This window comes from Saccoglossus kowalevskii, chromosome 5 (genome assembly GCF_978046115.1).
Source record: "Saccoglossus kowalevskii chromosome 5, keSacKowa6.1, whole genome shotgun sequence".
Taxonomy (NCBI): Eukaryota; Metazoa; Hemichordata; class Enteropneusta; family Harrimaniidae; genus Saccoglossus; species Saccoglossus kowalevskii.
In genome coordinates this window covers 38,620,330-38,637,000 of record NC_140645.1, presented here as the reverse complement: position 1 = coordinate 38,637,000, position 16,671 = coordinate 38,620,330, and the positions used below count along the sequence as shown (strand labels likewise).

General features: G+C 37.7%; 1 protein-coding gene across 1 annotated transcript in view; it reads left to right on the top strand.

The window, feature by feature from the left end:
* The window catches only part of LOC102801044 (protein white-like), a 45,302-nt gene that overhangs the window by 1,845 nt on the left and 26,786 nt on the right, over window positions 1–16,671 (top strand). The window contains exons 2-11 of the mRNA XM_085499399.1: window positions 5,603–5,651; window positions 6,368–6,554; window positions 8,344–8,415; window positions 9,611–9,706; window positions 9,975–10,141; window positions 10,884–11,037; window positions 11,659–11,763; window positions 13,642–13,664; window positions 14,322–14,427; window positions 14,714–14,845. Coding sequence (XP_085355525.1) covers window positions 5,603–5,651; window positions 6,368–6,554; window positions 8,344–8,415; window positions 9,611–9,706; window positions 9,975–10,141; window positions 10,884–11,037; window positions 11,659–11,763; window positions 13,642–13,664; window positions 14,322–14,427; window positions 14,714–14,845 — 1,091 coding nt within the window. The remainder of the gene's footprint in view (window positions 1–5,602; window positions 5,652–6,367; window positions 6,555–8,343; window positions 8,416–9,610; window positions 9,707–9,974; window positions 10,142–10,883; window positions 11,038–11,658; window positions 11,764–13,641; window positions 13,665–14,321; window positions 14,428–14,713; window positions 14,846–16,671) is intronic.

The following is a 16,671-nucleotide window of genomic DNA, read 5'->3' as shown; positions in this document are numbered from 1 at the left end:
TCATTTGGGATATTGCACAGGGTACCTGCAATAGGTGCATCGTCGTTTGGGATATTGCACAGGGTACCTGCATTAGGTGCATCGTCGTTTGGGATATTGCACAGGGTACCTGCAGTAGGTGTGTTGTCATTTGGGATATTGCACAGGGTACCTGCATTAGGTGCATCATCGTTTGGGATATTGCACAGGGTACCTGCAGTAGGTGTGTTGTCATTTGGGATATTGCATGTGGTACCTGCATTAGGTGCATCGTCATTTGGGATATTGCACAGGGTACCTGCATTAGGTGCATCATCGTTTGCGATATTGCACAGGGTACCTGCAGTAGGTGCATCGTCGTTTGGGATATTGCACAGGGTACCTGCATTAGGTGCATCGTCGTTTGGGATATTGCACAGGGTACCTGCAGTAGGTGTGTTGTCATTTGGGATATTGCATGTGGTACCTGCATTAGGTGCATCATCCTTTGGAATATTGCATGTGGTACCTGCATTAGGTGCATTGTCATTTGGGATATTGCACAGGGTACCTGCATTAGGTGCCTTGTCGTTTGGGATATTGCATGTGGTACCTGCATTAGGTGCATTGTCGTTTGGGATATTGCACAGGGTACCTGCATTAGGTGCATTGTTGTTTGGGATATTGCATGTGGTACCTGCATTAGGTGCATTGTCGTTTGGGATATTGCACAGGGTACCTGCATTAGGTGCATCATCCTTTGGAATATTGCATGTGGTACCTGCATTAGGTACCTTGTTGTTTGGGATATTGCACAGGGTACCTGCATTAGGTGCATCATCCTTTGGAATATTGCATGTGGTACCTGCATTAGGTGCATTGTCGTTTGGGATATTGCACAGGGTACCTGCATTAGGTGCATCATCCTTTGGAATATTGCATGTGGTACCTGCATTAGGTGCATTGTCGTTTGGGATATTGCACAGGGTACCTGCATTAGGTGTGTTGTCATTTGGGATATTGCACATGGTACCTGCATTAAGTGCATTGTCGTTTGGGATATTGCACAGGGTACCTGCATTAGGTGCATTGTCGTTTGGGATATTGCATGTGGTACCTGCATTAGGTGCATTGTCATTTGGGATATTGCATGTGGTACCTGCATTAGGTGCATCGTCATTTGGGATATTGCACATGGTATCTACATTAGGTGTGTCGTCATTTGGGATATTGCACATGGTACCTGCATTAGGTGCATCGTCATTTGGGATATTGCACAGGGTACCTGCATTAGGTGCATTGTCGTTTGGAATATTGCATGTGGTACCTGCATTAGGTGCATCGTCGTTTGGGATATTGCACATGGTACCTACATTAGGTGTGTCGTCATTTGGGATATTGCACATGGTACCTGCATTAGGTGCATTGTCGTTTGGGATATTGCACAGGGTACCTGCATTAGGTGCATCGTCGTTTGGGATATTGCATGTGGTACCTGCATTAGGTGCATTGTCGTTTGGGATATTGCATGTGGTACCTACATTAGGTGTGTCGTCATTTGGGATATTGCACATGGTACCTGCATTAGGTGCATCGTCTTTTGGGATATTGCACAGGGTACCTGCATTAGGTGCATTGTCGTTTGGGATATTGCACAGGGTACCTGCATTAGGTGGATTGTCGTTTGGGATATTGCATGTGGTACCTGCATTAGGTGCATTGTCGTTTGGGATATTGCATGTGGTACCTGCATTAGGTGCATCGTCGTTTGGGATATTGCACATGGTACCTGCATTAGGTGCATCGTCGTTTGGGATATTGCACATGGTACCTGCATTAGGTGCATTGTCGTTTGGGATATTGCATGTGGTACCTGCATTAGGTGCATTGTCGTTTGGGATATTGCATGTGGTACCTGCATTAGGTGCATCATCGTTTGGGATATTGCACATAGTACCTGCATTAGGTGCATCGTCGTTTGGGATATTGCACATGGTACCTGCATTAGGTGCATTGTCGTTTGGGATATTGCATGTGGTACCTGCATTAGGTGCATCGTCGTTTGGGATATTGCACAGGGTACCTGCATTAGGTGTGTTGTCATTTGGGATATTGCACAGGGTACCTGCATTAGGTGCATTGTCGTTTGGAATATTGCATGTGGTACCTGCATTAGGTGCATCGTCGTTTGGAATATTGCACATGGTACCTACATTAGGTGTGTCGTCATTTGGGATATTGCACATGGTACCTGCATTAGGTGCATCGTCGTTTGGGATATTGCACAGGGTACCTGCATTAGGTGCATCGTCGTTTGGGATATTGCATGTGGTACCTGCATTAGGTGCATTGTCGTTTGGGATATTGCATGTGGTACCTACATTAGGTGTGTCGTCATTTGGGATATTGCACAGGGTACCTGCATTAGGTGCATTGTCGTTTGGGATATTGCATGTGGTACCTGCATTAGGTGCATCGTCGTTTGGGATATTGCACATGGTACCTGCATTAGGTGCATCGTCGTTTGGGATATTGCACATGGTACCTGCATTAGGTGCATTGTCGTTTGGGATATTGCATGTGGTACCTGCATTAGGTGCATTGTCGTTTGGGATATTGCATGTGGTACCTGCATTAGGTGCATCGTTGTTTGGGATATTGCACATAGTACCTGCATTAGGTGCATCGTCGTTTGGGATATTGCACATGGTACCTGCATTAGGTGCATTGTCGTTTGGGATATTGCATGTGGTACCTGCATTAGGTGCATCGTCGTTTGGGATATTGCACATGGTACCTGCATTAGGTGCATCGTCGTTTGGGATATTGCACATGGTACCTGCATTAGATGCATTGTCGTTTGGGATATTGCATGTGGTACCTGCATTAGGTGCATTGTCGTTTGGGATATTGCATGTGGTACCTGCATTAGGTGCATCGTCGTTTGGGATATTGCACATGGTACCTGCATTAGGTGCATCGTCGTTTGGGATATTGCACATGGTACCTGCATTAGATGCATTGTCGTTTGGGATATTGCATGTGGTACCTGCATTAGGTGCATTGTCGTTTGGGATATTGCATGTGGTACCTGCATTAGGTGCATCGTCGTTTGGGATATTGCACATGGTACCTGCATTAGGTGCATCGTCCTTTGGGATATTGCATGTGGTACCTGCATTAGGTGCATTGTCGTTTGGGATATTGCATGTCGTACCTGCATTAGGTGCATTGTCGTTTGGGATATTGCATGTGGTACCTGCATTAGGTGCATTGTTGTTTGGGATATTGCATGTGGTACCTGCATTAGGTGCATTGTCGTTTGGGATATTGCATGTGGTACCTGCATTAGGTGCATCTTCATTTGGGATATTGCACATGGTACCTGCATTAGGTGCATCGTCGTTTGGGATATTGCACATGGTACCTGCATTAGGTGCATCGTCGTTTGGGATATTGCATGTGGTACCTGCATTAGGTGCATTGTCGTTTGAGATATTGCATGTGGTACCTGCATTAGGTGCATCGTCGTTTGGGATATTGCACATGGTACCTGCATTAGGTGCATCGTCGTTTGGGATATTGCATGTGGTACCTGCATTAGGTGAATCATCATTTAGGATATTGCACATGGTACCTGCATTAGGTGCATTGTCGTTTGGGATATTGCACATGGTACCTGCATTAGGTGCATTGTCGTTTGGGATATTGCACAGGGTACCTGCATTAGGTGTGTTGTCATTTGGGATATTGCACATGGTACCTGCATTAGGTGTGTTGTCATTTGGGATATTGCACAGGGTACCTGCATTAGGTGCATCGTCGTTTGGGATATTTCACAGGGTACCTGCATTAGGTGTGTTGTCATTTGGGATATTGCACAGGGTACCTGCATTAGGTGTGTTGTCATTTGGGATATTGCACATGGTACCTGCATTAGGTGTGTTGTCATTTGGGATATTTCACAGGGTACCTGCATTAGGTGTGTTGTCATTTGGGATATTGCACAGGGTACCTGCATTAGGTGTGTTGTCATTTGGGATATTGCACAGGGTACCTGCATTAGGTGCATCGTCGTTTGGGATATTGCACATGGTACCTGCATTAGGCGTGTTGTCATTTGGGATATTGCACAGGGTACCTGCATTAGGTGTGTTGTCATTTGGGATATTGCACATGGTACCTGCATTAGGTGCATCGTCGTTTGGGATATTGCATGTGGTAGAAATGCAAATACGATAAGTAAAAATACGCAATATTTTCAAGATGGCAGGTTTCAAAAAAATCAAAACAAAAAAATAATTGTCAGCACCTTTCCCTGAAAAATTGCTCATAATAAGATTATTGTGACGACACAGCAATGTACACACTCAGACAGCAAACAGTCTGGACCTCTACATATACAACTATACCACTAGTACATACTGTCTTCATACATACTGTAAAATTTTCACTGGTTTTAAATTTCGCTGATTTACCATTTCAGGCATATTCAGTGGGTTTTAAAAAAATTTATGGTTTTTTCATTTAGATAATGTGTTCTATGCTAAATTTCACACATTCACTGAGGTTTAATTTAGCGCATTTTCCAGTCAGCGAAATAAGCAAAATTAAAACCCAGTGAATAATTAATTCTTTCACAGTACCTTGCAGTATCACAAGCATAACATTTATATTTGCATAATATTGTGTGTTATAGGACAGATTGGAAATTCTTATCACATATTGTTACGTCACAGACTGTGAAACTATTTTTCACTGTACTCCTCACCTTAGGTTATTATATTACTGTATGTATTTATTTTTACAATTATTATTCTTTATTTATTTTTTTAGCAAACAAGCAAAATTGCCGCTTAGTGTATGAACATTTGACATTTTTGTGAAATCAATCATTTTCAGATAAACAATTCTAGAATATTATAAGGTTATTACGAGGATACCTCAAAGTATGCACAAAGACAGTACAGCGAAAGTATCGACCGACAAGCAGTGGAGGTTGATGCGACGGCTTACAGTCTGAGTGCATACTTTGAGGTATCCTCGTAATAACTTTACTATTATATGTCTTTTCCTTCCAAAGATACATCATGGGAATGCCGAAATCCAAAAATCTTAAAACAGAATCAGCCAACTTCTTTGTGTGGAGTCCGGTCAAACTCTGTTGGCAGCCATGTTTGTTTTTATTATTAGACGTTTACGCACATAATCATTCCATATTTGGAATTCACATTTCCTAATATGGTAGGATGAAAATACCCAGTAAAATATATCGCAAAATTACGGCACGCTTTAACTTATGGCGTTATGGTGACAGATGTATAATAATAGGTTATATGCGCCGATATATTTGTATTCGGTGTAGACATGGAGTAGACACACATATATAATCTCCTGGTATTTCCCTGAATCCCTTTTAAGTTAATTAATTTAGTGAATGAAAAAGTAACAATAATTTATATACAGATTGCATTGGTCACTATGGACGTAAACTCAGATTTAAAAAATTTTTCAGCAGTTATTTTTCAGATTTATTCAACAAAAGTTGACTTTGGCGTTGTCAATGTTCTCATTAACCATGGTTGCCAAAACTGATTTTAATATTACAATTTTGCTAATACTTCATTATTATATTATTTTGTAGTTAATGGATATGCCAAAGTTGGAAGAGTGTTGGCTGTTTTGGGGGCAAGGTGAGTGACTGCGCTGTGAACCTCATTAGTCTACTAGTTCTAGAATGAGGTCAACTCATTTTACAGTCAGCTGGTATCGCTGGGCATAGTACACAGTCTAACTAGCTTCACTGTGTTACTATGGCTGGGTTAAGTCAATTTAAATACATTAGCTACTGGACGACAAGATTTGACTCGCATAACTCATGCATGCCATAAATACTCATTTGGTATTTTTCCCAGTTACATGTATTTCATTTACTGTAAAATACTTTATTTTTGGTTGGAATTAATTTTCGCTATTTTCACTGAAGGAATGATTCAGTGCAAATAAAATCCGGCGAATATACTTTTTTTTGTATATTTTACATTCAACTTATCAAAAATCAGTAAAAATAAAATTCATACAAAACACCTTAAAAGTCTTTTCAGTGAAAATTAAGTATTTCAAAGTATTTTAATTCATGTAATTCTTTAAAATTAACTTTGCAGTATCAAATAGTGATGTCATATTTTTATGATAATACCATGCAAACAATGCCGGAAAATGAAGTTTTGTTCAATTAAAAAATTCATTTTCTAGTGTTGTTTTGCGTAGCAATAACATCCACAAATGTAATACATAAATTAAAAAAAAAATTTACAAGAAGCACAGCTCTTCAATTATCAAAACATACTAAGCTTATTAAAAGATTTGTTTGATACATTTGTTTGTGTATAAATTTTACTTATAACAGTGGAAGTGGCAAGTCTACATTACTGGATACGCTAACATTTCGTAGCGATGGTAACCTAAGTGTCCAGGGTAATATAATGGCTAATGGTGAACCTGTAGACAGCTCTATAACTAGTGTAATGGCTTATGTACAACAAGATGAATTCTTTATCACCAAACTCACCGTCAGAGAACATCTACAATTCCAGGTAAGTTAATCTAATCCAATATTGCTGGTATTCCCGAAGCAATGTGCTCTGAAAGTTCTCGCATATGTAGTATTCAGACAATCCGTCAATTCACATGTTTTGATGTAGCTGACATTTCAGCCATGAGGGTTTATTATTAATTTTTAAATAATGCATTTCTTGAGTGTTCTTAAAGAAAAATGTGATATGAGAAGAAACGTTCATGTTCATCTGATTACTATAATTATTATGATTGAGTGTTTTAATTATACATTAACAGTTGTCAAGTGATACATGTACAGATATGTCTTTCTAAACTTATATAATGTGTGATTAATTATGTAATTTATGCATACTAAATCTACGTCTACTATGAAAGTATAATTGTGTTATGTCATACTTACTGATGTTGTAATGTAGTTATATTTTAGCACAATTGAATTATTACACACACATGTATGGACCAAGTGAACTGTTTTGTTTTCATGGCAGTATTTATTTTCTATTTTTACAAACCTCCACACATATTTTTTACCAATTCTGGGTCATATGTAAAATGTCAAAATATATACTTCTGGTAACCATATAGCTTATTTCTGTTTAGCAGATGTGAACGTATTAATTTCCATCAATGTTTGCAATCAGAAAACTTATCCCATAGCATGGCAAACACCTCTGTCTACTTCATGGATATGAATATTTCAAACACATTTATAGCCTCATGAATGCATTTACTTTTTTCTGACTTCTGGGCAGTTGTTTTATATTTCTTCCCCATCCCATCTTTGAATGTGAAGGAAATGATCTGAATAAACATCATTCCCTTCGCATTTTAGTATTAAAAGATGGAGCTACATCACTATCCCCCAAACCTTGGCAGCAGTGTGCTTTCTAAGCTCTGAGATGATGCACAAGGATTTGCTGTCATGCAAAATATGCTAATTCACTAGCACATTATTGATAAAACATAAAATCATACATAAATATAGTGATTCTACTGTAGTTATGGAATTTTTAATTTTGTGAAATGAAATTCAAATTTTATAAACCAATTAAGTGTAAATACATAGAACACCAGTTTTAATTGTGCTTCTACTCACCCAGCAGTTAACAAGCTGACACCATTTTGTAGGATTCCATTTTGACACACAGAGGGCACGCTGGTTGCCAGGATTAATGTTGAACAGATCCATGTATGTAAATAACACCAAATAAATGGGATGGTAAATACTATGTCAAATCAAAGTAAACATGTACTGTGTGCATGACTCAAACCAACACTCACATATGTCACGTAATCGCCTAGTTCACGACACAACCTGGCATGTCTTCTCCTCTGTCTCCTTTATCCTTCATTAAAATATACAACAGGGATTTTTTTAAACAAGAGAACAGGGGCACAGCGCCCCCATGCCATGGCCATGTGCCCCCTTACCCTGGGGAGCAGATTCTCTGTTAACCATAAAATTCTGAATGACCAGGGATCACATGTGGCCACAGTCTTCAACTATGACCAGTCTGATAGTAATTTTGGCACCAAGGAATCCATAGAATGCTCCATTTTAACTTAAAATTATCAGAAACTCCACACCCTGGTAGGGAGAACCCTATCTCCCCCACTTGGTGGCGCTGCTGAATTGCAGTGCTTCTTCTTGCAGTTTTTTCTTCTAGAAAAACCCTGTACTGTGCCAGAGGTTGACATTATGTTTTTAATATGTCATAATGATCCAGTATACAGTTTTGTTTGATGCTCTTTGAATGGATCAAATACTGTACTTGTAAAATGATCTGTTAACTTTTTTTATTTCAGGCTGCCTTAAGAATGAATTCTGAATATCATTTCCATAGTAAACTGGAGAAAGTTGAAAATCTTCTGGTAGAGGTAGGGATTTATTGTGGATGTCTGTATATTTAAGTACAAGGGACAACTTGTATTCTACAGTAACATTGCAATATTGTGTTTATGAAAAAAATGTTGAAAAGAAATAAAATCATTTACAGTTTTGTCACATATGTTTACATTAATGCTAGTTATTAACACTCCCCTTGTCACCATGCACTGGCCTCTGGCCTACCAACCCCAACAAATTCTTTTACTGGTCAGCCATCAGTATTTGTATCTGCTGCTAATTAGTTCAGTGGATTTTGGAGGTACAGTCAGACACAGTGTTATGGTTGTATGGTGCAATCATAAACATTTTTCCAGCCAGAAGGCTTGACATTTTTTCACTGTATTCATATAAAAACTTTTATTTACAAATTTGAAAAATTTCTGTTTCCAACTAGTTCTTGTCATTTAAGGGAGAAGCCTACTCATAATTTTTAAGAAAGTTGTTCATAAATCGCATGAGAGTGTTCATTGGTTTATTATGTAAAATCCTGAAACAGTGTCTCATGAAATAGCATTCTTTTGTGTGTTACAGTGATGTATTTTGAGAAATTTGTCCTAATTTTTTTTCTAAAATTGCTATTTTTAGAACAATTCCATAAAGCACGATGCACAAAAATTACCCTATCATTTATAAATATATAATTTTTTCAGCCTACATGTATGTCACCAGCCTACAATTTAAGATATGACATATTATCTCTTCCATAGGAACGTATGGTAAAAGCGTTATAATACTGACAAAATGGCTACTATTCACTAAAATACAACCATCATTTCCTCGAAAATTAAGCTGGTCACCTCCAACTTTTTTTAAGTCAATATCCTTATATTGCTCGAAACTACAATTTATGGGAAAATGAATAAATTCTGGGTATTTGAAATCATGAGTAGGTTTCTACCTTGAGCAAGCATTTTTAGAGTCACCTTTTGAGTATTCTCTTAAAATGGCAGCCATTTTGGTTGCTATAGCAATGGTTGTACTGGTAGCCCAGTCGTTGTTTCAGCAACTGAAGCAAAATCTTGGCATAGAACGTAACTACATATTGTAAATGACTGTCATAGCGCCCTCATCTTCTACTCGTGCAAAACCAACACTATTGAATGTCTGGTAGCATAGCAACTATAGAACCCAAAACTTTACTCTTGTGTAAATATTTTATATATTTGATTGTTTTTTTTAATAAAGCTTGATTTGATAGATTGTGCGGATACTCTGATTGGTCAGCCTCATTGTAATGGTATTACATTATGTGAAAGAAAAAAATTGTCTATTGCATCAGAGGTAAGAATTAGTTCTCATCTTGAGTGTAATTATTATAAAAAAATTGGGTGACTCTTTGCTTAAGGCCAAACATTTTCAAATTAATGGTTGATTTGGATCAAGAATCGTATCCTATGAAATTGAAAAACAGATATTTCTATCATACGTAGAACACTTAATTCACCAGTATGCATAAAAAAAAAAAAAGTGTGGCAGATGCAGGTTTTAAATCTTTTTTTGCACTAAGATGCATTTTGTTTTTAACATGAATCTATTTCTGTTTATGCAGTTGTTGACAAATCAACCAGTTATATTCTATGATGAACCAACACATGGACTTGATGCAGACGCAGCCATGGATATCATACAAACACTGAAAGGGTTTGCCAGTATTGGACATACTGTTATTTGTACATTTCGAAAAACATCGTCGCAATTATATGGCTTATTTGACAAGTAAGTTTGAACTCACAAACATTGTCTTGACTAAATCATTTACTGTAGAGACTGAGTGATTGGTCAAATCTAGTCATGTTTAGTTAGTTTTAGTTGCATGCTTTCTTAACTGTGCCGCTGTCAGTCTGTAATTGTACTAGAGTCTATCATGTACAACATGCCATGCTAGTAAAATTAGAGTTAGGGTTTTTCAGTTTGCGTTGAAGATGGCATGAGTCTCCATGGTGGAATGTAAATGTTTGTTAACACTAATAATATGTTACATATTTATTTAGTAGTTTACAATTCATACAATTCATTAAGCTGTCGTCCTATCGTTAATTCCTCTTGGGGTTTTTGATGTGCTTCCTACCAAACAACACCATGCAAGGGCAGTAGGAAACAACTGTTGGGTCAGAGATTTTAATTCAATATATCATCGAAATAATAAATAAATACATTTAGAGCCGCAAATTTGTGGTAATTATTGTAATTTTTAGCACATCCAACAAGACACTAAACAATAATAGGTAATACACATCATTAATTACTGGCATTGTAAATTTCACCACCACAAAGGCAAAGGCTCATGGGTAGATGCTTGTTTGTAAACATTGACACACTATGGCCCGCTTTAACATTAATATTGTGACCACAGAAACGCCTCAGTCTGTAATTTACATAAGCGTGTACATTACTCAGTATTTGTGTACAATACATGTGTGTTTACAATTTGCAATCAGTTTCTATTTTTTTGTTTCAGTATAATGTTGCTGGCTGATGGTCGGTGTGTATATTTTGGCTCTCCAAGTCAAGCAATACATTTCTTCTCAACAATGGGATATACATGTCCCCCATACTATTGTCCAGCAGACTATTTTCTCCACATACTTGCCACTCTGCCAGACAGTATTGAGGTATGTACTTGTATTTATCATCAGTTTTCTGGCCTCTTCATAATTAACTGAAAAATTGGGTCAAACCTATAATAGATCTTTTTAGCTTCAGTTTTCTGTGAGTTTGAAAGTGGCATATGTATAAATGGTCTAGGGCTAATAATTCTGTGTTCAAAAAACAAAAGAAAAACAAATTACCACCACTAGTTGCTCAACTGGTGAATAAAATACCTGCCACTAGGTGGCTACTTATCTAAATCATTGCTTCATGTTTGGAGGCAAAGCAGACTGTAATCTTATCTATACTGCTGAAGTGAACACACTAACTTCTATACCATCACTCAGATCACAGGACTTCCCTCTGTTATTTATGTAAACACATGCTACATGTATACTATTAAATTGAACAAATATCATTCATGACCAGTCATGACAACAAACAGATCAATGACTTTTAGACACTGTACATGTACCTTGACAATTTTATATTTACATAGCGAAGGTAAAAAGAAATATCAGCAGTTTTTTATAAGTGTAATGTGCAGCCTTATATTGGTTATACATGGACAGATATGTGCATGTTATTTTACATGTACAATGTAGATAACAGCTTATTTGATTTTTGTTATGTCTTTTTTTCAGGAACTGTGTAAAAGTTTTGATAATTCATCATTTGGTTCTAAAGCTTATGAAACTCGGCAAGATGAAACATTTAAAGCTCGTGTCAGAAGAAGCTCATCAGTTAGAGTAAGTTTACAATGCATTCTGGGTCAAATTAATCACAATGAATCCTTAATCAATATAAATAATCACAATGCATTCTAGGTCAAAGTAATCTCAATGCATCCTTGATTAATGTAAATAATCACAATGCATCCTGGGTCAAAGTAATCACAATGAATCCTTAATCAATATAAATAATCACAATGCATTCTGGGTCAAAGTAATCACAATGCATCCTTGATCAAAGTAAATAATCACAATGCATTCTGGGGCAAAGTGAATGAGCAATGCATTCTGGGGCAAATTAATCACAATGAATCCTTGATCAATGTAAATAATCACAATGCATTCTGGGTCAAAGTAATCACAATGCATCCTAGATCAATGTAAATAATCACAATGCATTCTGGGTCAAAGTAATCACAATGAATCCTTGATCAATGTAAATAATCACAATGCATTCTGGGTCAAAGTAATCACAATGCATCCTTGATCAATGTAAATAATCACAATGCATTCTGGGTCAAAGTAATCACAATGAATCCTTGATCAATGTAAATAATCACAATGCATCCTGGGTCAAAGTAATCACAATGAATCCTTGAACAATGTAAATAATCACAATGCATTCTGGGTCAAAGTAATCACAATGCATCCTTGATCAATGTAAATAATCACAATGCATCCTGGGTCAAAGTAATCACAATGAATCCTTAATCAATATAAATAATCACAATGCATTCTGGGTCAAAGTAATCACAATGCATCCTTGATCAAAGTAAATAATCACAATGCATTCTGGGGCAAAGTGAATGAGCAATGCATTCTGGGGCAAATTAATCACAATGAATCCTTGATCAATGTAAATAATCACAATGCATTCTGGGTCAAAGTAATCACAATGCATCCTAGATCAATGTAAATAATCACAATGCATTCTGGGTCAAAGTAATCACAATGAATCCTTGATCAATGTAAATAATCACAATGCATTCTGGGTCAAAGTAATCACAATGCATCCTTGATCAATGTAAATAATCACAATGCATTCTGGGTCAAAGTAATCACAATGAATCCTTGATCAATGTAAATAATCACAATGCATCCTGGGTCAAAGTAATCACAATGAATCCTTGAACAATGTAAATAATCACAATGCATTCTGGGTCAAAGTAATCACAATGCATCCTTGATCAATGTAAATAATCACAATGCATTCTGGGTCAAAGTAATCACAATGAATCCTTGATCAATGTAAATAATCACAATGCATCCTGGGTCAAAGTAATCACAATGAATCCTTGAACAATGTAAATAATCACAATGCATTCTGGGTCAAAGTAATCACAATGAATCCTAGAACAATGTAAATAATCACAATGCATTCTGGGTCAAAGTAATCACAATGAATCCTTGATCAATGTAAATAATCACAATGCATTCTGGATCAAAGTAATCACAATGAATCCTTAATCAATGTAAATAATCACAATGCATCCTGGGTCAAAGTAATCACAATGCATCCTTGATCAAAGTAAATAATCACAATGCATCCTGGGTCAAAGTAATCACAATGCATCCTTGATCAAAGTAAATAATCACAATGCATTCTGGGGCAAAGTGAATGAACAATGCATTCTGGGGCAAAGTAATACAGTGAATCTTTCATATACTGTGGAATACTTTATTTTCGCTGGAATTAATTTTCGCTGAAAAAGCTTTTTGGGCGTTTGCTTGGAATTTATTTTCACTGATTTTTGATGAGTTTAATGTGAAATATAGGAAAAAAAGTATATTCGCTGGATTTTATTTTCACGGAATCATCCCTTCAGCGAAAATAGCGAAAATAAATTCCAAGCGAAAATAAAGTATTCTACAGTATATTCTTTGTTTGTTTTACAGGATAGACTTCAGAAAATAAAATAGTAAGTACATGAACTTAAGTTTATATGTTCATCTGTAGTTGTATGAAATGGCATAGACTCGTATAACTAATTGTACAATATCGTAATCTTTAAAACAAATTTTTTTTCAAATTTGAACGGGACTTACATAGGCGTTGGATCAGATGTAGGTAGGGCGGAATTTAAAAAAAATCACAAAATCAAAGTAAAATAAAATAAAATAAAAGGGCATTAATAACAAAAGTAATAAAAAATAAAATTAAAATAACTTTATAGCCAAAATAATTAAAGCCCGTACACTACATCAGATTTTAATCAGATTGACTGATGGTCATCGTGTTTAAATGAATGAAGTTCCACAGAGCCAGAAATCTTGGACCAATGAAGTTTAAACTTCATACATACATCAAACACCAAGGTCATATATCAATCTCTCACCTGTAATACAAACTGGGACTATGACTTGTTTACTTTTAATTTAGAATTCTGAACATGAACTTAGGTCTTGATCATTACACCTACCAGTATATAAGATATGGCTTGCTGTTTTTTTTTTTTTCAATTTTGCATAAAGTTTGTCATATCTGTCTTCTCAATGACTTATTATAATTCTGTTGTATGATATATTCTGATTTTACAAATATGTCAGTTGTGTGAATAGTGTTTTTTTTCTTACAGTTACAACACAGATTGGTGTACACAGTTTGCAAACTTACTATGGAGGAATTTTGTGGCCATGAAGCGGAGTATTTTTTTGTTTCATGTTCATTTTCTACATTTAGTTGTAAGTATAGCATTGTTATACTACAGTATCATCATTTGTGGTGAATCAAATTGTATCAGCTAAATACACTGCACATATCAGGAATACCTACTTGTATTCTGACCCCTTATTATCTTAGTTGTTTTGGGCAATTCCTTTCGAGATTTCATGTTATCTGTCTTAGTATCCCAAACCCAACCAAACTTGTCTTACAGTTGCACATTTCAACTATCTATTTAATAGAATTAATAACTACTGTTCTTCTTATAACAATGTATAGACTCTGAATTTACTGATTTCTCTGTAGGTGTTATCTGTATTTTTGGGCATTGCTTATTTCAAAATATCTGAGAAAGAAGATGGATTACAGAGTACCATAGGCTTATTATTTTTACTTATAATAATATTGAGTACAGACACATTTTGGATGTCATTAAAGGTAAAGTAACTATTAACCAGTATCAGTAACCCTACTCATTAACCATGTAGTACCACTACCCAACCCATTAACCATGTAGTACCACTGCCCAACCCATTAACTATGTAGTACCTCTACTCAACCCCTTAACCATGTAGTACCACTACCCAACCCCTTAACCATGTAGTACCACTACCCAACCCCTTAACCATGTAGTACCACTACCCAACCCCTTAACCATGTAGTTCCACTACCCAACCCCTTAACCATGTAGTACCACTACCCAACCCCTTAACCATGTAGTACCACTACCCAACCCCTTAACCATGTAGTACCACTACCCAACCCCTTAACCATATAGTACCACTACCCAACCCCTTAACCATGTAGTACCACTGCCCAACCCCTTAACCATGTAGTACCACTACCCAACCCCTTAACCATGTAGTACCACTACCCAACCCCTTAACCATGTAGTACCACTACCCAACCCCTTAACCATGTAGTTCCACTACCCAACCCCTTAACCATGTAGTACCTCTACCCAACCCCTTAACCATGTAGTACCACTACCCAACCCCTTAACCATGTAGTACCACTACCCAACCCCTTAACCATGTAGTACCACTACCCAACCCCTTAACCATGTAGTACCACTACCCAACCCCTTAACCATATAGTACCACTACCCAACCCCTTAACCATGTAGTACCACTGCCCAACCCCTTAACCATGTAGTACCACTACCCAACCCCTTAACCATGTAGTACCACTACCCAACCCCTTAACCATGTAGTACCACTACCCAACCCCTTAACCATGTAGTTCCACTACCCAACCCCTTAACCATGTAGTACCTCTACCCAACCCCTTAACCATGTAGTACCACTACCCAACCGCTTAACCATGTAGTACCACTACCCAACCCCTTAACCATGTAGTACCTCTACCCAACCCCTTAACCATGTAGTACCACTGCCCAACCCCTTAACCATGTAGTACCACTACCCAACCCCTTAACCATGTAGTTCCACTACCCAACCCCTTAACCATGTAGTTCCACTCATCAACCCCTTAACAATGTAGTACCACTACCCAACCCCTTAACCATGTAGTACCACTACCCAACCCCTTAACCATGTAGTTCCACTACCCAACCCCTTAACCATGTAGTACCACTATCCTACCCCTTAACCATGTAGTACCACTACCCAACCCCTTAACCATGTAGTACCACTACCCAACCCCTTAACCATGTAGTACCACTACCCAACCCCTTAACCATGTAGTACCACTACACAACCCCTTAACCATGTAGTACCACTACCCAACCCCTTAACCATGTAGTACCACTATCCAATCCCTTAACCATGTAGTACCCACTACCCAACCCCTTAACCATGTAGTACCACTACCCAACCCCTTAACTATGTAGTACCACTACCCAACCCCTTAACCATGTAGTACCACTACCCAACCCCTTAACCATGTATTACCACTACCCAACCGCTGAACCATGTAGTACCACTGCCCAACCCCTTAACCATGTAGTACCACTGCCCAACCCCTTAACTATGTAGTTCCACTACCCAACCCCTTAAGCATGTAGTACCACTACCCAAACCCTTAACCATGTAGTACCACTACACTACCTCTCAACTAGTACCTCCACCCTGCACCTCCACCCTGCACCTCAACCAGTACCTTCATCCTATCCCTCAACTAATACCTCCACCCTGCACCTCCACCCTGCACCTCAACCAGTACCTTCATCCTATCCCTCAACCAGTACCTCCACCCTATCCCTCAACCAGTACCTCCACCCTATCCCTCAACCAGTACCTCCA